This window comes from Mycteria americana, chromosome 1, assembly GCF_035582795.1.
Source record: "Mycteria americana isolate JAX WOST 10 ecotype Jacksonville Zoo and Gardens chromosome 1, USCA_MyAme_1.0, whole genome shotgun sequence".
In the NCBI taxonomy this organism is placed as follows: domain Eukaryota; kingdom Metazoa; phylum Chordata; class Aves; order Ciconiiformes; family Ciconiidae; genus Mycteria; species Mycteria americana.
Genome location: NC_134365.1, coordinates 10971354 through 10997451, shown reverse-complemented (window position 1 = coordinate 10997451; position 26098 = coordinate 10971354). Strand labels below are relative to the sequence as shown.

The 26098-nt window shown below is 37.6% G+C and overlaps 1 protein-coding gene across 1 annotated transcript in view; it reads right to left on the bottom strand.

The window, feature by feature from the left end:
• PCLO (piccolo presynaptic cytomatrix protein) overlaps positions 1 to 26098 on the bottom strand; it is a 389706-nt gene that overhangs the window by 84954 nt on the left and 278654 nt on the right. The window contains exons 12-14 of the mRNA XM_075491522.1: positions 4079 to 4187; positions 3403 to 3470; positions 484 to 695 (exon numbers count right to left, since the gene is read on the bottom strand). Coding sequence (XP_075347637.1) covers positions 484 to 695; positions 3403 to 3470; positions 4079 to 4187 — 389 coding nt within the window. The remainder of the gene's footprint in view (positions 1 to 483; positions 696 to 3402; positions 3471 to 4078; positions 4188 to 26098) is intronic.

Genomic DNA, 26098 nt, shown 5'->3' with positions numbered 1-26098 from the left:
ACAAAACACATTTTGATGGTAACTTTATTTTTCATTCTTTCTTTAGCCTTCAGAGGAATGCTTAATATTGCTATGACTATTCATAGCTTGTAACAATTCCAACAGTAGCTTAGTACAGAGAGGGAAATTATGGTCTTAGTAATATCAGCTTCTTCTGTGGAGCTAGTACCTCACCATTATGTAGGATGCACTTAAAAAGCAACAGCAATGAAGAATGAAAAGGGCAATTATTTTGTTTAAAAACAATAATATTAAGTTTGAGAAATCTACTTTCAGAGAGGGTCCAATCTTTTATGATCTTGGATAAATTGCATAATCTCCTTTCCTTGTGTCCAAATTCTATATCTTAACAGTAATACTCATCACTATCATGGACATTAATTCATCAATATGTGCTGTGATTTCTTGATGCACCAAAGAAGATAAATAGGCAGTTTCTTTGTCATCAAAATGTTATTGCTGCATAACCGAGAAGTTTCTTACCTTGTTGCTATGCCGCTTTTTGCTCACTGAGGGAGAACCAGGCTGACCAGGGCTGGGAACAGCACTGGAGGTGGCAGAAGTGGTTCCAGAATGAATGTGAGATCCCTTTTCCACTCCTGAGGAAGCAACCAGAGGCGACTGCTGTAGAGAAACCTTTTGGAGCTCTGCAGCCAGCTGCTTGGGATCAACCCCTGGGGACTTCGCTTTATCTACTGGATTAAAGTAAGAAAGAGAGCTTCGTATTGATAATTGCTAGCACATTCAAATCCCTCTTGCCATAGTACAGGGACAGGATAATTATCTTCACAAATTTTTATATCCTCTGCTTGTACACTGTGAAGATGCAAAAGACAAGGTATAAAAAAAGATGTCTCCCCCACAACATCAACATCCCAATTCCAATCTTTCTACTCAACACTCTGTCGACTAGTGTTGTTCATCTCACAAGCTTTCCGAGAAGGTTATTCTCTAGCTAAAGAAAAATAAGCCTTGCTGATGATGCTGAATCACACTGAAGCACATTACAGTTTTAAAGACTGGCCTGTGCTAACTTTCACTGTTTGGAACTGGTCCAGTTTCACCAAGTATCTGAACTTTGTTGTAACAAGCTTTAATCTCAACTTTTTTTTTTTTAAATCAACTGGACATTCAATAAAATGGGATTCTGCTTCTGAGATAATTTATAAAAAAATAAAGAGAAAAAGAGCTCAAAACTTTAGCACTGCAAATTAATCAAAGCAGAATAAAATGAAAACAAGTGAAGAGCAAAAGCCCTGATTTATCTTTCCTTATTACACTCAGTTATGTGAGGCATCTGTGGTAGGAGTCTAATTGCCCTCCCCACTGCCCCAGCAATGAGTGGGGAGAATTTACCCTTTGTAGATGGCAATTTCCATTTAATAGAGAAATAAGGTCAAGTAAGTTTCATATGTGCCTTAAAGTGTGTAGAGTTAAAAGGATGCTAGGCTCAGCTTGCTTCCCATGTTCTTGGAAGTATGAGAGGTTTAAGGCAATACATTAGCCTTATCCTGCCTGCTAGGCTGTATTTGGTTTATCTTTCTAGAGGGAATGGAGATTGGTCATTTCCAAAGCACCAACAGTCTGCAAAAGTGATGGCAAGAAAGAGTTGGCTTAACAGCCAGAAGGGACTCTACAGAGTTGTTCCAACTCAGAAACCACTAGAAGATTGCTAGACTAGGAGGAAGCATGCCTGCAAGAATGGGGGAATTTACTTTTATTTCTGTTCTTTCTCATTTTGAGTTTTCTCCATTAATAAAAATTATTATGTATTCTAGCTCCTATCCTTTCAAAACCCAGTTTCAGTGTCTATGAATGTCTTTGGTGCTTTTGATCTGCTCACTAAGAAAAAAATTATGGGTGGCTCTGTCTCAAAGCTCAGTCAGACTCATTATTTGCTTTCAATTAATATCAATAACATCCATTTTCAACAAAAGGTTGCTTGATGGTAAGTATATTAATAGCTGAGAAGAGGTACATGGTCAGAAAATGGAGGATTTAATCCAAGTAACTTGTGCATCGACTGATAAAAGAGCAGCCACAAAACCACAGAACTCAGAATGGACCCCTGAGAAGCTGAGTAAAACACTTAATCTGCACTGAGCTTGCCAAAGGGCTGCATTACTAGTAAGGTTGTGGATGTTCATTCTAAGTTAGATTAGATATGACTAATACCATGATTAGAGCCTGCAGTCATGGTATTGACTAGAAGGGAATCCCCGCCAAAGCATTGCCATGTTAGAAGTCACATAACAAAACTTCACACAAAGTACTTCCTACTGCAGCCTTGTATCCTAGTAAATACTGTATTTTCATCACTAATAACAGGCCACAAGCCTTGTATTAAGCCAGCATAGGCCTTAGGACTTGTGTTTTATTTGGACTTGCTCCAGTTTGGTAGGAGCTTTGTTTTAGCTTGTCTGGCTGCAACAGCAATTGTCTAATGACCAGATGGCTATGACCTTAATTTGTCTGAGTTATGCTTCACCTTGTATAATTGTGCAGTATAATGTCCATTCTTAATAATTTTGATATATAAAGGCACAACAGTAATTGCACTGTGTGGAGTGAAGTATTTCTGACTCCAGATTAACGATGTGGCTCGTAGGAGCACAGGCCTGGGGTGACAGCAGAGTGCTCCAAGGTTTGGGCACGGGACGAGAGCTGAGGCCCCAGGGCTACCAGCAGCTCGCTGGTCAGTTACTGACACTAATGCAAACTCGGGAGCTGGGCGCAATCAATTTTAGGGGCAACAGAAGGAATAAAGAACGAGAATATATCACATGCAAAGTGTACGATATCCAGTCAAGTCGTAAGTAACGAAGAGCTGCTGACTGGTGAGGAAAGAGCAAGGCACACTAGAAAACATAAAAAAGGCCCCAAGCAGATCCTGAAGCGAAGAGGGAGGAATCATCAACATCATCCACCTCCCAGCAAGGAGGAGTCAAAAACTCTCACCACAAACATCACACTCCCCAGAAAATTCCTCAGGACGCTGTCGACTTGCTGCAATGGCCCCGGAGCGAAAGCACTGCCTGCAGGGCCCAGAGAAGCTGCCGAAGGGGGACCTCTATGCCACGGTTTTCTGTGGCATGTATAGATGAAGGGGTAGCTAGCAGGAGGTCATCCCTGGATAACAAATGTTAGCTGCAGTATTGTTACTGAGATATCCTTTGTATTAATTAGATATGTAGATGGTGTCAGTATGGATTGAACTGGGTTAATAATAATAACCAACAATAAATGCTTGGCTTTGTATATAAGGTGTGGTCCCCTTTCTGCCCATGGCAGGATTTGGGATTAATCACCTGCGCTTACAATGCTAATACCCTAGTTTATATCAATTCCAGTTTTCAGCTGCTACCTGGTCCTCCAATATCAAAGCAACAACTTATTGCTTACCTGCCTTTACTGGCTCGTGCAGCTCCAGGTGCTGGGGATTCTCAGAGTCTGAGAGCATGTTCAGGTCCCTAAAGAAAGCGATGAGAAGCCTGAGACAAAAGAAACTCTTTCCTCATACCCTCATTATTGTATTAAGTAGGTAAATGAATAGTGGTTCATGACAGAAAGCAGCTCCCAAGCATGGCCCATTCTTAGCTGATACGTATTTGCAATGCTGTTAAAGAGCTGAGAAGAAAAGTTTCTTTTAAGGTGAAATCTTTAATGGATTGAATGAAAGTTTACACATTTCTTATGAAGCTTAAATGACTTTCATCTAAAGGATATAGATTTCAGTAAAAGTCAAGTTAGTGCTAAATTACCATCTTTTTCTAACCCCGGTAAATTCAGTGAATTGTATGTGTATCAATGAGGGGAGATTGTGGCCTGACAACGGAGATATCATTGTTTTTAAAAGCATAATTCCTAACATCTGCCTCAGCTTATCTTTCCTTATGACTTTAAAAGAAAAAAATAACAGAGACCTCCCACTCTCACAGTGAACTCTTGCTACTTATTACATTGATGCTTCGTGCTAACAAAGGTTCCACCTTAACAACTGTAAATTTAAAAAAAAAAAGAAAAGAAAAGCCATGAAAAGCCAAAAAAAATGGAAACAGAAAGATGGGGAAAAACTCACAGTCTTACACATATTTCTGCTTCCCCACTCTGTTGAATAATAATGCTCTGGACTTCTTCATAAGTTTTCCCAGTCAAGGGGATGCCGTTCCATTCCAGCACCTGCATTCCTAAGAAGGCAAAACAGCTCAGTGTCAAGTGCTCAGATTTTGACAAAGGCATCAGATAGACTGCTTTGACAGGAAGATTTGATGTGAATGTTCTCTAAATGGCACAGCACATTAGCAAAGCCCTTTCACTTCACACAGATTAGACTGTTGAATGTTACTGTCCCACCAGCTACAACCTGTTGAAACAAGTCAGGGGATTATTCCCATCTGATTCAAACTATACATGCACTCTCCATAGTCTGGGTTGTGTGATACTGAAAAACTTTTGCAACATCAAAAACATGCACATGTATCAGCATGGCAAGAAACCCAAACATTTTATATATCAGACATTTCCTGGCCAGCCGTGGTCTTGGAAGATAACTGTTCCCTACACTGGCACATTGCTGTTAAGAAGCTGAGCCTCAAAATGGGACTAAATTTGTGAATGTAATTTGGTAATTCAAAGACGTTTTCTCTGCTTTGTCACTTAAGAAAATATAACAAGATGAAGGCAGGTGGGCAAACTGATTTTAAATGAAAAATGTGCCTCCACATTTCAAACATCAGCCTGGAAATATTCAGGTTTAAATTTTTCTTCTATATCTTTTCTTATGAAAAAGTGACAAAACAGCTGAACATAATTCATGGTGGAAGATAGGAACAGAGCTATGATAAACAGGCTGAAAAATACTGTATACTGATCTAATCTGTTGTGTCCTCCAAGTATCCCAGGACTGAGCCAGGAGACTTGGTTTGGAGCAAAGTATTGCTATAAGGAAGTTTTATGCTTAGTAGATGCAGAGTCCATCCCTCTATAAATCATGTGAGGTGTATTCTGATAAGATAAGAAATCTTTTGGTTACAGTAAAATGCTTACAAAAAGCAAACTGTAGATGCATATCTGGGAGTTACAACTCAGGTTTTGAGACCTGCATTCATATTTTGAAGTAGTTGGTCATGGGGATGACTTAAAAGAGATTAACTTTTCACTAATGTACAAATGTCAAAATCCAAGCCTCAGACTCTAGAGGAAAAAATTGCTTAATGGGACAAGATACTGAATTCTTAATAGTCCACTAAAAGCAATGTATTACAAAACATCTGAAAAACACATCAACCACACAGCAAGGAAAACCACAAACACTTAGCTTGCTACCACTTACACAGATAAAACCAAGTCTTCACCTGGGTCATATTTTTATTTCAAAATCCTGTGCTGTTGCATATAACAAATGGGAAAAATAATGAAGTGAAATGTGGAGATAAACTCATAGGAAAACATGCTGCTAAATAAAATATAATGATAATGGTTCATGGAATAAAACAGATGAAATTATTTGACAAAAAAAGCATATGAGAAATAAAGACTAAAACTTGATATTACTAAATTTTCCATAGGATTCCATGAATTAGGATTTGAAATATCAGATTTGCTCGTAACTTTTCTCCGTAAGAATTTATAATTTTGTTTGCAGCAGTTTACAGAAATACAAACTGTGCAGAATGACTAAAAAGTGATGCTCAGAAGGCAGTAAAGCCAGCTGCTTACTGCCAAAATAGATTTGTCTTTTCCTAAAATTTAGCCCCTTTCATTTACCAGCCATCATTCAAAAGCATGACCTTGCTTTTGCTTGTTAGAGCAGATCTGGTTTTAAGCTCAGTTCCTCTGGAATAAAGCAACAGTAATTATGAATAAATGCAGCTCCCCCCTGATTTTCTGCCATACAAATATAACAACATGCACTCTGTCTTTAGAAGGCTTCTAGAAAGGAAGGAACTGCAGTTATTTTTGTTTTCCTGTCAATGTGTGCCTCCATAGTGGTATCATGGCATAGGATGTTGAGTACGACAGTACAAACCTCTTGAGTAAGATAAGGCAAGCCACCACTTCTATGTATTGGCAATGAACAAGAATAAAACTGGAAAGGTTTAGATATTTGAGGAAGTGGTTAACATCCTTTTGTAAAAAAAAGAGCTTTGTTGACAAAATGCATCCAGCTACCATCCTAGGTTTATCATATCCTGCTTGCATGGCTTCAGAAGAAAATTTACCAAGGGAGCCGTAAGGCTATTATCAACAACTTGCTTTAATTTAAAAGACTGCACATGATTTGCTCAGTCTTTTTGGTACCTACTTTATGGTGACATTTAGAACCTGGAATCAGAAGTTGTTTATAATTTTCCACTGATTACAAAATGATTATTCCAGAGAGGGAACCTCATACATTCGTAACTGCCAGGGAGATGTCCACATTTAGCTAGATTAATACGATCCTTTCCCTTAAAAAAAACATGCTACAGTCCTACTGTATTGAAAGAGAGAAAGAAGCCTATTGTGTCCATATATTCTTCCATACGCATCTGTTACTGGCGACAGTTGGAGACGTTATCAAAATCTAAGTGTACCTTTCCTCTGACACAGTATAGCCATTGTGTTCTTCTTTATAAATACCAAATAAATATCTCAAAGTCTCCTGTATTTGTTGTAGCAGCTGCTCTCAGTGCTTAAACTAAGAGCTTGCTCCTGGAGGGACGGTCTGTGCTTACGCTGCAGAAGTGAGGAAGGGCCCACGTTTCACCAACACCCTCACGGGAAGGAGAGGGTTGAATTTTGTTGTATTGCATTATATTGCCATACTTAAAACATGCAGCTTAATGCTGTTCAAGATTGTCAGGCTCTTTTTAGTAACTAGTAAAGTGTTAAAATTTATTATTTTTGTTTAGGCAAAAGTAGGCCGATTGTCTGTTAACTGATAACAATAAAACCTGAAAACTCTGCAGAACTGATTTCCTTTTTCTGTCATTTTGACTAGTCATTTGACAGCTTGTGAAATGGAAGCTAAGTACTGGTAAAACTTGAAATCTGCTTTTAACAGTGGGGAGTCAGGAACTATTAAGTAGTAGCTTCTATCAGCCCAGGGATGAAAGTACTTGAAATAAGACCTGGGGTTCCTGGGGAGCATTCAGCATGCTTTGTTGATCCTGGACGATCTGTGAAATTTTGGGGAAGACAATTTTTGGGTAGAAAGTTTTAACAATGTGGAAAAAAGATGAGTTCAGATTCAAACCTAGGACCAGACATGAGCTTACAACACCATTTACAATTTCTCAGGAGCCTGAGTAAACCTGTGTCCAAATATGAGGAGCTGGTCTACTGAAGCTTGCTTGCACTGACCACATGGTTTGAACTGGTAATCTGCTGATAATTTTTATTGCTCATGATAAACAACTAAGCCCTCTAATTGCTGACTATTTAGGTTTATAAACATCATATGTGGATCAGCTCTCAGAAAAAAAATGCTTACATAATAGCAAAGGCTATGTTAGTCTTGCTCCCTGTTCAGTCTTGTTAAATGTTTTCTAGCTGCTCAATCAAGAAGTGCAAAATGCAGCTCACTACTAATGTTCAACTGCCTGTATAAAATAAGGCACGTTTTAATCTTAAATGTTTCCATATGTTTACAAGTATTGCAAAATTGCAGATTGTCCAGAGAGTTTCCGGAGTCTCTGTCCTTGGAGGTGTTCAAAACCCAACACAACACAGCCCTGGGCAACCTGCTCTCACTGACCCTGCTTTGAACAGGGAGCTTGAATTAGGTGATCTCCAGAGGTGCTTTCCAGCCTCATCTATTTTGTGATTCTGTGTAAAAGAATTAGATGTTGCTTTATTCTCTATGCTAAAGTTTTATCCATATATGTTGTAGCTCTATGTATCAAAGAAAGCAGGAATAGCCGATTCTAGGGATATTAGATCTGCACTCTGATGTCCATAAATAGTTCAGAGTGCAGATCCATGAGTTAACTGATTTGGTCTAACTGAGGAATAATGAATAATTGTTCTTTATCTCTTTGAACTCCTGTATTTGAGTGGGTACATACTAGAACTATTTATCTGTTTTTTCATGGAGAGGAGAAATATTTAGCAACAATGAAAAAGTCTGCAATATCAAATGATCAGAAATTAGTTCCATAGATATTGTTGAAATCTGTGTGTGTCTAAATCTCATAGCGTCTTTTAAAATCTTGGTTTACATTCAATTTTAAAAGTTAGATATAATTGCATCCTGTATCATAGATCACAGTATTTAGGAGAAACTTAAAAAAACCCAATTGTTCTTTGTTCTCCTATTTTTCGGCACAAGTACTTTGATGTAGTTCCTTTGGGTAGACTCTGCCCTCATTAAGTAATGATTAATTAAACTAATCAACTGTCACCCTATTTAAAACTAAACTGTAAGAAAGATCTGAGAGCTGATAAAGTGAATCATTGTATTACTGCCTCTTTTAGGAGTTATGATAAGAAAAGATATCTAAGATAGACTTACAGAGAGTGATCAAAAAATACTACCAACTATGGTGTTGATTCAAGAAATAACAAAACACCCTTAATTTTCAAAGTATATTTCCTACCACTGAAATTGCTATGCTATGGTGATACAGAACCCTTAACACTAAAATTGTTGCTTTTAATGGTTAACAGTGAAGATTAGATGATATCATAGTTATGTCAAGCGTATTAATGTACAAGTGTTTCAGGATTGGATCTCTTTAGTGCATATACAATCCATGTTCATCGCCAATCGTTTGAGGACTGTTTCTTCAGAGACGTTGTTCAAGAACTGTGGCTGTGAACACTCCCTGCCATGGACCCAGACACGGGTTCTCTTTCTAGTGACACTAGTTTTAGGAATTCCATTAGCTTTACTCCTGACTTGCACTAATGCAAAACACTAATGCAAATGCTCTTTTAAAAAATCAAATAATTAGATACTGGCTGTACAATAGCTTTGGACCAAACTTTAGTCTGTATTTGTGTACAGCAGGAGTGATACAGAGTTTAGAAATTTTATAAAATGACAGCTTCCCTCAAATGCCAGTAATAGAAGTGATTCAGAGCCACAACCTTGGACTATATATAATATTGTGTTTTTATATTCAGAAGAGTTTTCAGGAGAAACACATGCTGCAGAAGAATACCAGATAAATGACTACTTTTTCTCTGAAGTAAATTTCATGCCAGGGAAGCTGTTAGACTTGAAAACTTAAATGATTTATTTATCCACAGAAACAATATAGCAAAGTTGCAAATAGCCTATGCTGGTGCTTCAGAATAGCTCATCTTAGACCCAGAAGAGCTACTTCTAGGTTTTTTCTCTGTAACTGGTGAGTCCTTGGCTTTGCACTAAGATCTTGAACATTGTTGTTTTCATTTACTCCATGGAACCATGCATTTATCAGTTATTTAGATCCCATGACTTCATATAGAGCTGGTTGGAGAGTGCTTTGTTCCTTTATCTTGCAGCCTTGAGAGAGAAGCTGACTATACGGTATGAAAAAGCAACTGAAAGAAGGGGAAACAGAGCAAAATAACTAAAGCATCAATGATGTGTTTGGGGGTTGGGCATGGCCTGGATTTGGAAAGGCTATAGCATCTGTTCCCACATCTACCCCAGACATTCTTGTATAAATTCTTTTTTTATATCTGCTTCCTTAATAGTGAATAAGGGCAGAAATATTTCTTTGCTTCATGAGGATATTGCAAGGATATATATATATATATAAATATATATATAAATATATTTGAAGAGCTCCTACTCTGCTTGGGTGTCTGCTCTCAATAAATACATCCTTCAGTCCACCACCTGGGTGATAAAGCTGTACTGTTTAACTGAATGTGGTTGTATATATATCATTCCTATTGATAAAAAAGTACAAAACAAATTATAAAATATGCAGACAGTATAGGTCTTGGCATTAGAGTTTCTGACTGTCAACAGGAATACACAATATATATCCCAGTTTCCACCCATCTTCCATTATTTTCCACGTTTTCTGTCCTGTTCAGATTCATCTTTAAGACACGATCTGGCTGCATGATTAAAGCTGAAATTGAAAGGAATCTGAAAATCATCAAAGGATTTTATTTCTCTGAATATGAGTCCCAACATAGTTGCTTCAAATCCAGGACTACTAAACTGAGCCACTGAACATCTCTCGAATTTTATACCCATCTGTAACACAATGTACACTATTATAAAGTTAATCTTAGACACTTTGCATACACTGTTATACCGCGGTCTCCTATTCAGTATACCCAAGGCACCTGAGAAGTGGTAAAACTGTTATTTGCTGTGTCACTAAGAGTTTGTAATTACTTCCAAAAAATCTGACTACACATGTACAAAAACTATTATTTTTCCATTTTTTAGAGTCTCAGAGATGCTGGAATTTAAAAAGATCTAGACATTACAATATTAGAATAGAGCCTCTGGTTTTGGTTACACCATAGTTATGCACACAGATTGCTGGGGTTTATTCTCTGCTTCTTCATAGTTTGTATTGTTTATTCTTATGCAAAATAAACATGTCAGTTTGAGTTGCATTTTTCACTGGTCCAATGCTCACAGAGGAAAAGAAAATTGGACTGTCTAGGCTAGCAGCTTCAATCAGTAGAATGTGAATGTTAGTGTCTTTCTATTTCACAGATGAATTAAAATTCAGAAACATTACTTTGAAATCCCAGAAAGTGCTATAAAAGTTAAATGTGCACTCAGAACAAGAAGAAACAATATCAACTTGCAGTCTGACATTCAATACTAAATTGCTTTATGGTCTGTGTTCTCCAGTTATTTTTCTTTTATTTCTAAACCTTTCTGATGGTTAAAAATAGGTTGATGAAAGCCAACGTGTTAATGTATTTCCCTGTACTGCTGGGCATGAATCACACCAAAACTCATTATTTTTTGTAGACACCTTAACTTCCTCTTCCATTCATTATTCGCACTCAGGCTGAATATTTTCCATTATTACAGTAATTATTATATAGACAACACTCACAATTCTTAAAAATGAATATGTTGTTCATCAAATATAAATGACATCATGGACCTGCCTATGCCTCATGGCTGCTATGCTGCTACTATGAAATTACATTTGCAAAAGTACAGCCAGAGCAAATCAACCTTGTATTTGGGGTGTACTTGGCATTTACAGGCAGCTATACACCACACCACTGATTGGTACAGCTGCAGTTATCAACCCAATACTAAACACCTCTCTAATTTAGTCTGCCTTCAAATTTCCATATATATTCGCACATAATTTTGTAGATCACATGTCAGTGTGAACTATGCTAGGGCAACAAGTGGTGATCTGGATGTATTTGTACAACCTGAATTGAAGCTCTTGGCAAGTTAAATGAAGATTAGAGTTAATGTTTATGAAAATAACTATGATATAAATGATAAATTTATAGTGCTTTCACTACTACTATATCCTCAAACATTATATTACATTAGAGTTACAGACAGATGATCAGTTATACCATGCTGAACAACATGCTGTGGTGCATTGTAATTATTCAGTGTTTCAGAAAAATAAATGTTTTTCAAAACATACTGTTCACTGAAGCTATAGAGCATAGTGTATTTACTTTGCTTTCAGCAATGTCATATGAAAGATTAGAATGATTTTGCCAGAAAGATGAGCTTCCTGTAGAGAGCATTTTGTTTCATTAAACATTCCATTATCAGGTTATGTTCACCAAAACATTCACTTTTAAAAGCAGCTTACTACAAATTCAGATTTTTTTTAAAAAAACCTGTAATAATATATATATATGGTAGAATGAAAAAGTCTGTTTAATTCAAAGTCACCTAAAGATTCACCTAAATATGAGTAAACAATGAGGCTGCAAGACTTTCTCTTTGCTATCTCCTTCATGAGTGGTAAATATATAAAAAACATTATTTTCATGGGGTTTTAATGGCAGGTACAAGTTTAGACTAGTACATCCCTGTCTGTATTCTATATTTATCAATATTGGTGTATTCAGAATTGAGTAGGGGTTTTTTTCAGTTTCCATTTCTGAGGAAAAAAATATTCTCATTTACACAAATGCAGTACTCTTAGTCCAGCTTCTACCAGTTACTACTGAGAATGGAGCAGTATTTTGTTTTGAAATTTTTTTTTGGAGGGGCAAAAGGGACATGTCATGAGATGCAAGCACATAGGTCTTGTGGAAGTTATAGTGTGTGTCTGAAGAATCACTCTCTCTGTATTACTTAGTTTCTAGTCTCCTTAAGGGTATAAATTACTACAGCAAACGTCAAACAAAGTCTATGTAAAACACTGTTCTATTGTCAAACCAATTAGATTCTAAGCACAACTCTTAATTTAGATTAAAAGAAAACTGACATAACTTATTAGTGTTAAAATTTCTTTTGTACTTCCAAATAAAAAAACCCTTTAATGCTGTCTTCTACATAGGAGGAGTGAAATTACCCATACCTTATGCAGGAGGAGGCCCATTGGCTGCTGCTAAGATACCCATGGCCTGATCTTCCCTTTAACAAGGTGAATCTCTGCCAAGATCAAACTCAACAGAGTGGATCCAAGACAGACCCAGACTCTCCAGCCCCAGTAGCACAGCTGTCTATATGTCAATGGAGGATTTATACAAGACATTCTGTTCTGCCTCCTATCTCTTCTCCATCACTTCTCTTTCTTCAACCAAAATATGCCCCATTAATGAAGGAACACAGGATAGATTGGGTTCAGACCAGTCATCATTGGTACATCAAAGAAACAGCAAATACATAGCACTCTGTGGTATCATGGTTGCCACTCAAGTGGCAAGAAAAACTGAGTGAAGGGAGAGAAACTCATCAAGATTAGGGTCTTGGCTTTGTCAAGCAGAGCTACATAATAGAAACCGTAAGACTAGTATGAATGACATATGAGTGGGAATTTATGTATGTAGGACTCCCAGAAGGAATAGTGGAGGAAGCAAAAGGAGATTCATGGCACATAGGTTAGCAGGTCATCAAGATCCCAACACATTTACATGTGGCTTCTCAGGACACTTAGCTCAAGAAAGCGAAAGTAGCCTAAAAAAGACAGGACAGAGCCACACTTTAGCAAACAACTGACTAAACCAAAGTGCAGCCTGAAACCTTAAAGAGACAATGACAGGAAGATAAAGAACAGGACTGAGGCCATAAGAGCCCAAGATAAGGCAAAAAGGTCAGAGAGTAACCTAGCAACATTTTCCAGTGACTCACAGAGGTATGGGGTAAAGAAAGAAAAGATCACAACCACTATCAGCTCCTAAAAGTGTGCAAAAGGCACCTCTAAGACCATCAGGTGGTTGCCAACTTAAGAACCCAGAGGATAAGAAGAAGACTGAACAGCTGGCATCCCTTGCTCTTTGGACATACCACCTGCATACACACTTCCTGGTGCTCAGCTGAATGTGGGTTTGAGAGAATGGGTTAATTCAGAAAGCACAACAGAGAAAGAACACTAATCAGAAAGAAAAGTTATTCTTAACTGAGGACCCCCAACCTGCTGCCTCTGTTGGGGCTCCCTAAAGAGTCTCTTGTGATACAGATCTGCACTGCCCTGGGGATCTACCCTTGCCTGATGAAGCCCTGGCTGGTCTCCAGCAATGTCACCACTAAGGGACTAGAGTGCAATTCAGAAAATAATGGAATTATTGGCATAAGTTAAAAGCTGAAAGCATGCTAGGAATGAGCAAAGGCCATGGTTATGCATTGGACGGCAAAGCTACTTAAGGTCATGTACAAAGAAGAACAGAAAGTTTTTGTGACTCACAGTAAGCAAACACCACTGTCTAAGTAAAAAGTCAAGCTTTCTTAATGAGAATGACTGAAGACTTTAAAATACCACTCTGTCATAGAGGATAGAGTGAGATCTTTACTTGATGTGTTCTAATAGGAGTCACTCTGTCAGATAATCATCCTCTATACCCTGGGGTAATTTTACAGTTCTGACACTATGTGATTATTCAAATATAATGTAGAATTTACTCCCTATTATCTCATTTGTGAGAGTCATGTAACCTGAAAACTAAGGAAACTGAATACAAACTGCTGGCCAGTGCTCTGCAGTTCTCATCTCCTGTATGTATCTATTTTTCAACTGTATATCTGTAATTCTCCTTTTAAGAAAAGTTTTGGGAAATTATGGTCTTCATAACGTAAGTAAGTAAGTTAAATCCATGATATTATTTTGGAACCAACATTTTCATGTTCTAATTCAAGCTGAGCTAAACTTTTCAGTCATGTATTGAGTTTTCAGATAGGCAGATTCATTATCATTGAAGTTATTTAAAAACTAATTTAAAATTGTTGGCATTGTTTTAGCTGGGAAAAAAGAAGTCATTCTCTATCTTTTTAAAAAATAAATAGCTTTTTAATTTCAAAAGGATTTTTCAATGCTAAACTTTTAATTTTATGTAATATTTAACTTGAAACTGAAACAATTTTATCTCCCATTTTTTCAGGAAGAAAAGTTTATTTCATAAGAAATCCAACTTCTATTTTTATGCTAACATAGATGTAGACACAGGGGAAAGGGGCACAGCCGTGCCAAAATATGGTGATGTAGTTTGCTACTTTTTTTTTTTCTCCCCCAAAAAAGGAGGCTGTGTTCTTTGTTTATTTTTTTTCCTTGTTTCTCATATTTTCCATCGTTTCATGGACATTTTTATCACCAACAACAGTAATTTGGTATCACTAGGAAGTACTAGGGTAGAACACAGATTTTTAAATTACAGTATAAACAGATCTGTTTGTAAGTTCGTAATGGTATCTTCTGAGATGGAAATAGATGCTCTACTATTTAATCAAATAAATAAATACTGCTGCATAAATTTGACTAGACGTGCCAGTTAACTACTTTAGGAAAAAATATTTTATACAACAGCTTCTAAGCAAGAGGTATTGTTTTTTCTACAGGAAATAGTAACCTATTCACAGATATTAAGAAACTCTTGATTTCTTATGAGACATCAAAACATTTTCCCTTCATAGAGTTTCAAAACTATAGAATTCTAACTATTGGAATAATTTTATTTCAACCAACATTTGCTATGCTTCTCTTGTAGAGGTTAAATTGATGTTTGTACAAATTCCTGACATATAGCACATCCATAGCTGTAGGACCACAGTAAGAAGTATATGGAGCAGATTTGTTTGATTATTGGATGGTTTCAACAATCAATAATCTGAACCACAGGTGAAAATGCATAAACCCATAATTTTTCTTTCATCAAATTTTGAACACATTTAGAGCAATAAAGAAAAGAGCATGGATAGCAGTACGCACGTCTGCAGGGAAGAAATGTCACGCACACCAACAAAATCTCCCTTTTGGTTTTACCTTGTTTTGGGCTTAGAGTCAATGTGCCAATTTTTAGCTGTTTAAAGGTAAGCATCTTGCCTCAGCAGCTCTCTAGGAATTTTGAGTAGTTAATGAATGAAGAGAGGCAGGCTCCTCTTAGGATGGTTCATCTCAACTGACATCTAGTTGGAATGAGATGAATCATGTCCCTTGGGGTACCCTTCTTTCACTTGTGGTTAGAAAAGGAGCCCATAATACAAGCTTAGGTAAGATACTTACTTTTCAGACACCTAAAAATATGTGCATCGATTCCCCCATTTGTCATCTAAAATTATAATTCTATCCTAGAAACAGAAATGGACTTTTTTTTTTCTCCATTTAGCAAACTGGCAGCTGTACCTTATCAACAATGAGAAGAACGAACTGAAAGATAGTGTACCTCGAGTGAAGGGGATTAATAGGGCATCATCAGACACTGAGTTGTAGTTCTGCTTCTGCTACAGCCAGCCAGGTGACCACCACAGCCAAGCCAATTAGCCTCTTTGTGCCTCAGTTTCTTTATGTGTTAAAAAGGCGTGGTGGAAAGATAATGGTATTGTACATTAATTTGAGATTTGCAAGCACTATTATTATAGCTTAGATTATAGAAGTGCTATTATAGAAGTGCTATTATTAAAGCTAAGGGTGTTTGTGCATCAGAAATCTTGCTAACGTTAATAGAGTTGTAGGAGATAGTACTTGTGAAGTATTAAGGGCTGGGTAGTAACTCAAACTTTCATACCCCTATAACTCATTCATAAAGGATTTTAGTGAAAAACGTTAGGATTATTCAACTTTAAGAAGTACAGGTTACATATCTGCTAGACAAATGTTAGATACTAAAAGTTACCAGGTAGCAATGACTGGCATTTTTAACAGTAAGGTTGAAAAAATGCAGGATTTACATTTTCAATAAGTATTTGTTCTTTCAATAGCTTTGTGAATAAATGATGCAGGATTAGGCCCATAATTATGGCATTCTCTGTAGGGTTCTCTAAAAGAAATTTGAATACACAATTACTGAAGCTACACTGTACATTCAGGATGTGATGGTGATTATCTGGCAGCTACAGATCTAATCAACTTACATGGGTACTCACATAAGATTTTAAAAACAGGCCTTATTGCTTTTACCGTAACTGTTATTTATATTATAATATAATAATCTTTTTTATTATATTAAAATAAACTTTTAGACCTCAAGTCATAGCTTAAGAACTTGATATGAGAAACAGCGTCCAGGCGAAAACAGAAAAAAACGATCTGTGAAGACCAAGAACTAATCAACTCCATGCCAGATAGGGTAGGAGAGAAGCTATAGGAAAGGAGCAAAGTACTAAAATAGTAACACAAGTATCCTCCTATTTGACTGTTCCATACTGGTGGGTTTTGCTATTGCCATCAAATTCTGATTCAAAAGTTGGATGTACATTATTCCCAGGAGACATAAGGAGCACTTTTTTTGACATGTGCATGAGTTCCTTCTTCACGGCAGCTTTGCAATAATAATTTCAATAGCAAATCCCTTACAGCTGCAGGTTCTTGGAGGGAACTTATATGATAAATGTGTGGTTCTTTTCTGTTGTTTTTAATAGAACTAGAAAAACTACTTAGTATTATCATAGGCAAAAATAGCTTAAATTGTGAATGCTAGCTGGAGGCAGATAATAGGGTGCAAGTGTGTGTGTACGAATGTTTGAAATTGAACTTTTGAACTCTCAGGAAGAAGTGGCTACTTGCTAACTGCAACCAGTATGATCCAGTTTGAAATACCGGTAACACCTGGACTAAAGGAAAGGGACCCTTCCCAAGTGCTCCAGTTAATAATGAGAAATGAGACAGAACTGCCAGTTAGCAGACTAATCACACGATGTGCTTCTGCACATAAACAGTTTTGATTGAGGAAACTGGGGGGCTAGGGGGCCCAGAAAGAAGAGGAGGTCCTTAAAAGGAGGGCTCCCAAAAAGAAGTGACCTTGGAAAGGAGAAGGGGGCCTGGAAAGAAGAAGGTGAAGATCCTGGCTGGAGGAGAGATCTGGGAGGTGGGGCAGACCCTGGAGATCCAGGAGATGGATGGAGACGAGTGCCAGGGGCCACCCAGGGGCCATGGAAGGGGATGCCTGAGATGGGCAGGCGCGAGCAGTGGCACAACAGGAGCCAACGCGACGTCCTGCCCAACCATCCCAGGAAGCGGGTACTGGAAGGGAAGGTGGGAACTCCTGAACGTGGTGCTGGGCTGGGAGTGAGCGAGCACGAGAACAGGGCAGGACAAGGACTCTGCTTTCCTTTGGTATCAAACAAAAGTCCTACCCAGGTCCCCTGAGGGCAGGCATTCGTGGTCTCGCATGTGACAAGTAGAGGGCAACTAAGGACAAACCAGTCAGAAGAACTGATCACGTTATATTCATTGCCTGCTGGCTTTAGTAATCTAATTTATTTATTTATTTATTTATTTATTTATTTTAAAGCCTTGAAGATAAGGGCAAATTGAAGCTAGCTTTGGCATGTGTACTGATTAGCAGCAGCTTCTGTTTCCTCTCATGATCTACACTAAAACAAATGATCTCTTACCAGACAGTCCTTGTATACTTGTGTGGTTTTTGTGATCACCATTAACTGAATTCACCATGTAATCATCAGGAAGACAAACAAAGCAGGTGTATGATACCACATTGCCCTACTGATAACTATAGCTCTAGGAATATTATTCATGCCCCTCCAGGGAAAGCTGTTTCCCCAGGCGAAAAGCTGCTGTTACCCCAAGGATGACAACAGCCACAAGAAGGCCCTGCTTGCAGCTGATGACAAGCAAAAGGAGGACAGGGCTGGTAGTTTCAGGGTTCATTTCCAAGTCTCCTGAAGGCACTTTGGAGCTTTTCTGCTGAAGTAATGGAGTACATACAAACTTATAGGGAATAACACAGCCTATGAGATCTGGTTTAAGACTTCTTGGGTCAAAGGATGAGGAGTTGGAGGAGCTTGATGAAAGGAGTTGGAGGAGCTTGATGAAACCGTGGCTAGGTAGGGGCAGGGAAGGTGCTGGAAGGATGTGTCCCCAGCCTGAGTGCTGCATGCCGGTGGTGTGGTGCAAGCACCTGTCCTGCTGCTTCTGCTGCTGTGCAGCAATCAATAATTGCTGCCTATACAGGCAACCTCTCGCCCCGTAGCAACAACAGTAATGAGCCTGTCTATTTTGATGTTCCCAGAGTCTCAACTTAGCAAATACACACTAGCCCTACAACAATCTCTGCCCCTATTTCTTAAAACTTGTGTGTCTTAATTACACATCAAAACTACATTTAAACACCGAACCGTTACTGAATTCTCAGCACTGCATCCTCACTTTAGCTTCACTGGGTATTGCAATGGACTAGTCTCCTTCAAAAACATGCCCCAAGTGAGATATCGAGTATTATTTTTAAACTGCCAAATATAAGTGTTAAACTGACATTTCAACTCTGTAGACTCAAGCTCAAATGTGTGTTACCGGTCAACAAGCACAAAGGAGTTTGATCATTTCACTATTTAATCTTTTAAGACTGCTTTCATTTCACCAAAGCTATTGTAGAGGTCAAAATCTTTTTCCCAGGACTGATATATTAAAATTACTAGTGTCAAACAATGCAAGAGAGTGAAACAATCACCTATGCTTCTTTACATCAAACCACTAAATATTCTTTCCCAGGCAAAAGGAGGAAATATAGGTGTTGTATTTAACTGAACAAAACCTACATATTTTCTTTCTTCTAGGGAAAATTTAAGCAAAAGCGCCCTTCCCTCAAAACTGAACAATTACATCTGTGAAATATTGTGAATCAGTTATGTAACAATAGATGTAAATAAGGTAAAAATACACGTAAGCAGTAAAAAATGCCAGCTGAAACTATAAATCCCACAAACATACTGAATACAATAAAAGAGTAAAGCACAAATGATATTGTATGCTTTAGAGATGAAAGAGTTTGAACAATTCTCCTTGGGTAAAAAGTATCCAAGGAATTGCTAAATTGCCTATCAACTCATCACCATTTCAAAGGCATTTCTTTGTCTTCACCAAAACTAATAATTATTTTCTCTAAAAGTAATGAACCAGATTCATCTAATTTGATTATTTTTTACAGATGATAATAAATATTGTCTTGAATGTATACAACAAATTTGAAAGAAAATAATAAAAAGCCCGGTCACTTTTCCCAGTTCATTCCAAAGGCTCAGAGGCAATAGAAATATAATTGCTAATTGTATTTCTTCTTTGCCAGTTGCCTGGAGGCCTGCAGGACCACTCCTAATCATACTCAGTATCTCTCTCTTCACAGGCAGATGAAAAGAACTGAACCCATAATGCATCCTGGAGACCTATAAATGCCAACTGCAGATGGAAACTTGGTTTTATTCACATACGCACCTCTTCAAAGCATGTGCTTTTACAAATTGAAATCCATCAAAATGAGCGTGATTTTACTTGTTCTTCCACTGAATTCAGTGACAGTTGAGAACTGGGCATGATGTCCAAATTGCATTTCCAATACTATTGCTCATGTTCTAGCTATGGATGATGCTACTGGGAGGACAGGCTCAAACAAGCAAAAAGAGATACTGCGTCATACAACATATAGTTACTCTGTGGAAGGCCATTATGTTTGAAGTCTAAGGGTAGACTAGACAAGGGCATGCCGCAAAAATTCCCCATGGATTACTAAGTAGAAGACACCATGCTGTACACTTGCCTAGGGAGTTCCTGATTCATATAGTCTATGTCATAGTCGTATATATGACCGTATGACTACATATATGACTATACATGTGTATGTGTCGTGTACAAACATATATAATCACACAGACACATACATACGTACATCTATACAGGTATCACAGATATATATGTTTAATTTACTGTTTCTGGGACATGCTAGATGGTTCATCTGATCAAACAGAAATGCTAATGGTTTTTTACCTGTTTTGCTTTCTGAAGTTCATGACATACAATCAGGTCATCACTAACAGCTTTTGCAGGAATAACAATTGTTTGCAGTATTGTTCATTACAACAGCCACTGTACTGGTGGTGGTATAGTCCAACTCCTTTTTGGTAATGTACTTTGTAAGTGTACACATGCTGATATAAACCCCGTGGGCTAAAGCAATACTTTGTTGACATAGTCATGATTTCTACTAAGAGACATAGCTATGTCCATGGAGCTATAGCAGTAAACTTGTTTAAGGATGGTCTAGAATAATCTATCTCACTTTGTCAAAATAGCTAGTTAAATTTCACCTATAAACACATCAGAGCATTAGGTGCAATAATTCAGTCTCATGTGTTGTTATGTTGCTGAAATCGAGGAAGCTGTGTGATGACTCCAGTTCATAAATTTAAAGCCAGCAAATACAGAAATCCTTGTATTACCTATGGGGCTTAGTAAGTCTTTGCCTCTAAACAATGCATATTACATCCCAAGATATATGATTAAGCATACTGAATTAGGAATTGATAGTGTGAAGCATTAACAAATGTAAGTAACAGGCCTTTACAGATCCTTTGCGAAAGCATTCCTGTATAGCATTTAACACATTCAAAATTTGGGATGTGGGGGGTTGTCCATTAGGTGGCACCAAATTTTTCCATATGTATGGAAACTGTAGACAACAGAGAGAAGCGTTTATCTGCTAGTAGCTGTCAGGTGCTCTCCCAGCTAGTCTCCATTCAGAGACAGAACCTCTGAGATGGCATTGCAGCCCGTCAGCGTGCATCACTGATGGGTGTTCACCCAGATAGGGGACCGTGTGCTTCAGCCCGTGTTTAACTACCTGCTTGTCTGCTATAAAGCTGTTTTTATCATATCTACCAGTCTGTCTGCATCATACTCAACAAGGGTCACTGTGGCACTTGAAGATATTTTCAGTTCCTTCTTTGGCTCTTCACTCTTTCCTAAACAGTGGGAAGTGTTTTTCTTGTCTCATGTTCTCTACAGCTACTCAATCAGAAGAAAGCCCCTGCTTTTCAACTAATCAGTCAGCTTCCACTGTGTGAATTGCAGAGCTATTACTATCACTGAGATAGGCTGATATGCTAAGAATAGTACAGTGGTCTGTGAGTAAGATGGAAGATTGCCTTTTCTTTCTTTGGTATTGTCTAAGACTAAAACTGTTTCTACTTTCTCATTAGCACCAGTCATGAAAGTCCTTTCCCAGAATTTTGCTTCCTTTTATCCTTTCTTTCACACACATCTCAGGAACTCTCAGTTCTCTCTAATCAGTCACTTCAGACCCATTTGGAAAGTATACTCAGTAAACATAACACAAAACTTTGCTTTATTTAGATGTAAGTCAATGCTTATTTCTATCTAGCAGTCCCAAAACTGTCTGTATGAGCAGCAAATGTATGAATGATATGGATTGATTCCACTTCACCCACACTATGACAGAACTAATTTAGCAAGCTCGGTGCTCACACAGTGATGAACGTTGCCTGGAATGACTCATTTCCTTTACTGTGTCATCTTAAAGGTTAATTTCATGGGGTTCTATTCAGCACATTATCTAGTAACTAAGAAATAATCAAACCTTCTATTCATTGAGGTGACGAGTCAGCACTGCTAAATGGCACTGTCATTGCACTTGGGCAGGTAAATGGTACTCACCTTTCCCATGCAAATAGATTCTAATGATGAACATGTACGATGAACATGAACGATGTACATGGAAGTTTGCTTTTCACCACATTGCTTTCCACACAGTTGTAGAAACCCTTTGCTCTAACACTAACCAGATTATCCTAATGTCCTTTTTACCTCCTGCCTGCTCTTTTTTTACTTTGTGCGTGCCGTAATGTAGCTAACGTGCAGCCTAGCCCTCCATCATAGGACTGTCCCAGTTTACTGTGCATTTGCAATCTGGTTTGTCTGCACATGAGCAGTGTATAAGCTCACAGGCCTGGGCTAAGGCAACCTTGGTGCTGTTGTACCAAGCAGCAGTTGTTAGGAGTCTTCTCCCAGCTCTGATGAGAAGTGCTCAGAAAGAGGGATTGCCTGAGACCCCACATTGCTTCTGAAAACTGAACCCTCAGAGAACAACAAGGCCTGTGTGCAGTACCAAAACCAATCCTGCTTGTCTGGGTACGTATCTTGGAAGGATATTCCTGACATGCTTTCTCCTGACCTGGGCTGGTTTGGGATGGGAAGGGAGCAGAAAAGTAGCACGTGAGCAAGTAAGAAGAATCCAAACCTCTTCCCTGTGTCTCTAATTGCCAGTTTCTTTTTGTAAATGTACATCTCTGGCTTTCTACTCTATCCCTGATGGCCTTTTAGGAACAAATTTATGAAAAGAAAAAAAAAAAAAAAAAAAAACCAACAGAAAATCCTTTACACTTCCACAGACTAAGGAACAACTGTAGTACAAGCATTACTGCTGGATGATTGTACAGTTCTTTCTCATCAGACAAATTACATGTATCATCTTTAAGGCCTTATGGACTTTTAAAGACTTAATACTTCTCAGTTATTAGCATGTCCTTTTGGTTTGGCAGCAATGAGTCTCCAAGGAAATGTCCCTTACAGTCACAACTTGCAGGTATATGCATAACATTACACAGGTAGGTGGATAAAGCTCATTTTAGATCAAAGAACATTACTATTAAATCAAATTATTAATATATTTCAGTGGGATTCTTCTTGGCATTCAGAAGTAGACATATCTTTGTACATTATTAGCAAACTTCATCACCAAAAATGCAAAGTATTTTCTCTGTATTTCCTTAATATCAGAAGGCTGACACTTTTTTCACACCGTTTTCATGTGAGATCTTATTATTACTCAAACTGTTCAAATCCAATTCAAGACCTAAATGAATGTGTAGAGTCATTCTGCATGTTCTATTTTGGACTAACAGTGCCTGCATCCAAAGAGAAGAAGGATCAATATGTTATAAACATATGAATAAGCTACTTCTTAATTTGCAAATGTTTGTCACGTAGCAATACACTAATAAACAATCCCTTTTGTGAAAGTCAATGTAAAACCCCAAATTTGAAGAAAATTCAGCTGGAATGAGCATCACGGTCCTACAATGGCTGGAATGTTCTACAGTTTCATTGGAAATAATTTTTAAGAAGGCTACTGCTTCATAATTAGGTGGTTTGGGGAATAACAGAGACATGTGCAATAATGCCAGGAACAAAAAATACAATGAGGTCATCAAGCAAGAAGAAGTTAACTGCTGAACTTCTGCAATTCCTATTCATGTCAGCTGGGGGAGAAACTGCCCAGCACCTTTGACTTTTCCTTGGCACTTTGCAACATATATTCCTATGAAAACAGCAGATAAGAACTTATGAAGAGGATTGACTTGAGCTGTTGAAGAGGAAAATCACTAAATAGAAGTGTATGCCCAAGAGCAAAGGCTACAAAATCACAACACGTGCTTTAATTGTACGTCACATGGCAATGCTTAATGAGAGATGCCAATGTCACAGTTGTCACTTCCGGACTTTCTCAAAATTCATTAATTTTTGCTTCACAACAAAGTTTTAATAAAGTTTTATTAAAGTGTTAAGCTTCCTAAAGTCTTAATGGAAATTCCCTCATTTTTATAAAATGTAAATATATATTAAAGTGTAATATATTTGCCCAATATCAAATTTAAATGTATAGATAATACACTTCCACCTAGTTACCCTGTATAGAGCCCTCAGAATTAGTCCTGTGGATGCCCTAGCATCCAAAGAATTATTTTCAGACCCTTTCTTTTGATTTACTTTAACATAACTGACACCCAAACCTTCTCACTGTGAACAGTTAGTGTGTGTCCTATGAGTGGTACATCTCTCGTGTTGCCATTTGTTACACTAATAATGCACAAAGAAGAGAAGAGTGAGCAATTAATTTTCATGTAATCGGTGTTGTGAAAGATGTCAGCCAAAATAAAAGTATATGAATGTTAAAAAAACCCCTTACCAGTATCCATAGAAAAAAAAAGACAGGAAATTTTACGACTGAGCAACATAAAACCAGATTTCACAGTGTAAATTTTTGGCACTATCAGATTCAGGGGACTACTTGCTACTTACTGGGAATGACATTATAACATTCTTTATAGCTACAAATCATGAAGGGATGTTGTGCCTCTGAGAAAGCCACGGCCACAATCAATATGGAAAATAGCAACTCACTGTTTTATCTAGGTTATTCTTCCAGTGAATATTTTAATGTATTTGTTCCCCTGTTCAGTCTTAAGTGTTTCCTACACTATATGGCATTGTTTCAGGAGAATTATTAATCTTAGCCTGCAACCGTGCAGTTCAGTACAAATGGCAATATAGTTCAGATCAACTATAATTCAGCTAAGACATGTCAATTGGCAATGTTTTGTTTGTTTTTCATGCAAGACGCACATTTAGAGAAGGTAAGGCTGTTATGGCATCCCTTGGAAAGAATAGGAGACATGTAACTTGTTCATGTTTTCACCTAGCACATAATTTACTGTATCTGTACTATCTGTCATGATAACTGAAAGCAATGGAATAAATCACAGGAAATTTAACACAGATATACTGGGAAATATACAAGAATTTGGGCCTTAACAACATCATTTGAATGCTTTTGAGTCTGTTGGTATGATCATACTTTTAGTGAAGACTACGTTAGCTTTTAGACTTTCAAAATACACAAGCTATCCTTTCATGCTTTTCTCCAAGTATTATGGAGAAAAGTACTAAAAAATGGTTAGACAGTGTTGAAATTAATATTGTGTAATGAATAATCAATAGTGGATGCTAAATTTTGCACTGAGGTTTTTAAATGGGGATCCAAAGGCTTTCATTTGCCCAGGACCTGGCTGCAGAATTTTCTTCTGTGTCCTCGCTTTAAATACCGAGTACAACAGGAAGCCTTCTCACAGGAGTGCAACATACTGGTTAAAGGCAAGCTGACAGTCAGTGAAGAACAATTCAAGATTTAACAATTTTATTTTTATTATTTGTTTTATTTATTTATTACGTATGTATTTTATTAGACTGGAATGGAATTCTACGTATTGCATTATTTCTAAAGTGTTCATAAATACCACTAGCGTAATGTAACGATCCAGATTTTATCTTTCTTTCCTGCTCCCTGCTACTGAGGCATTTAACTGATCATATACACACATCATCACAATGAATTTAAAGAGGGTGCTCCTTTAAATAAACAGCTGAGGGTCTAGATATTGTAATTTTATGTCTCAGGTTGAACTGGCCAGTATATGCCAGTGGAGATCTGGCCTCACAATAGCAGTTGCAAAATTGTGTATAAACAAAGATGGGACTAATTATAATTGAAAACTGTCGCTTTAAAAATCCTTTTCAATGCAATAAAAATCAAGACAAAAAAGTAGAACTTTCCCAGAAAGTGCCTTAACTATCACACTAAATAATAGCTTAGCGTTTATCATTTGGAAGGCAGACCAGCTGCAAAACAGAAAGCAAGATCCAATTCAAAAATAAAATGGACCCAACTGCCCATCTTTAATGGAATTTAATAGTAAGCAGCTCAATTTCAAATACAGCTCTTCTTAGAAGCGGAAGTACCTGAGCAACTGAACATCAACTGTATTGGGAAAGGCCCAGAATCAAGGTTTCCTATTCCCTTGGCAGGTACTGAACCACTACGTTTTCACATAAAAGCAGTCAGGATCAGCTACACCATATATGTGATGACTTGTAAATATTCTTAAAATCTACATGTTTCAAATGCGGTGTGAACCATGACACAT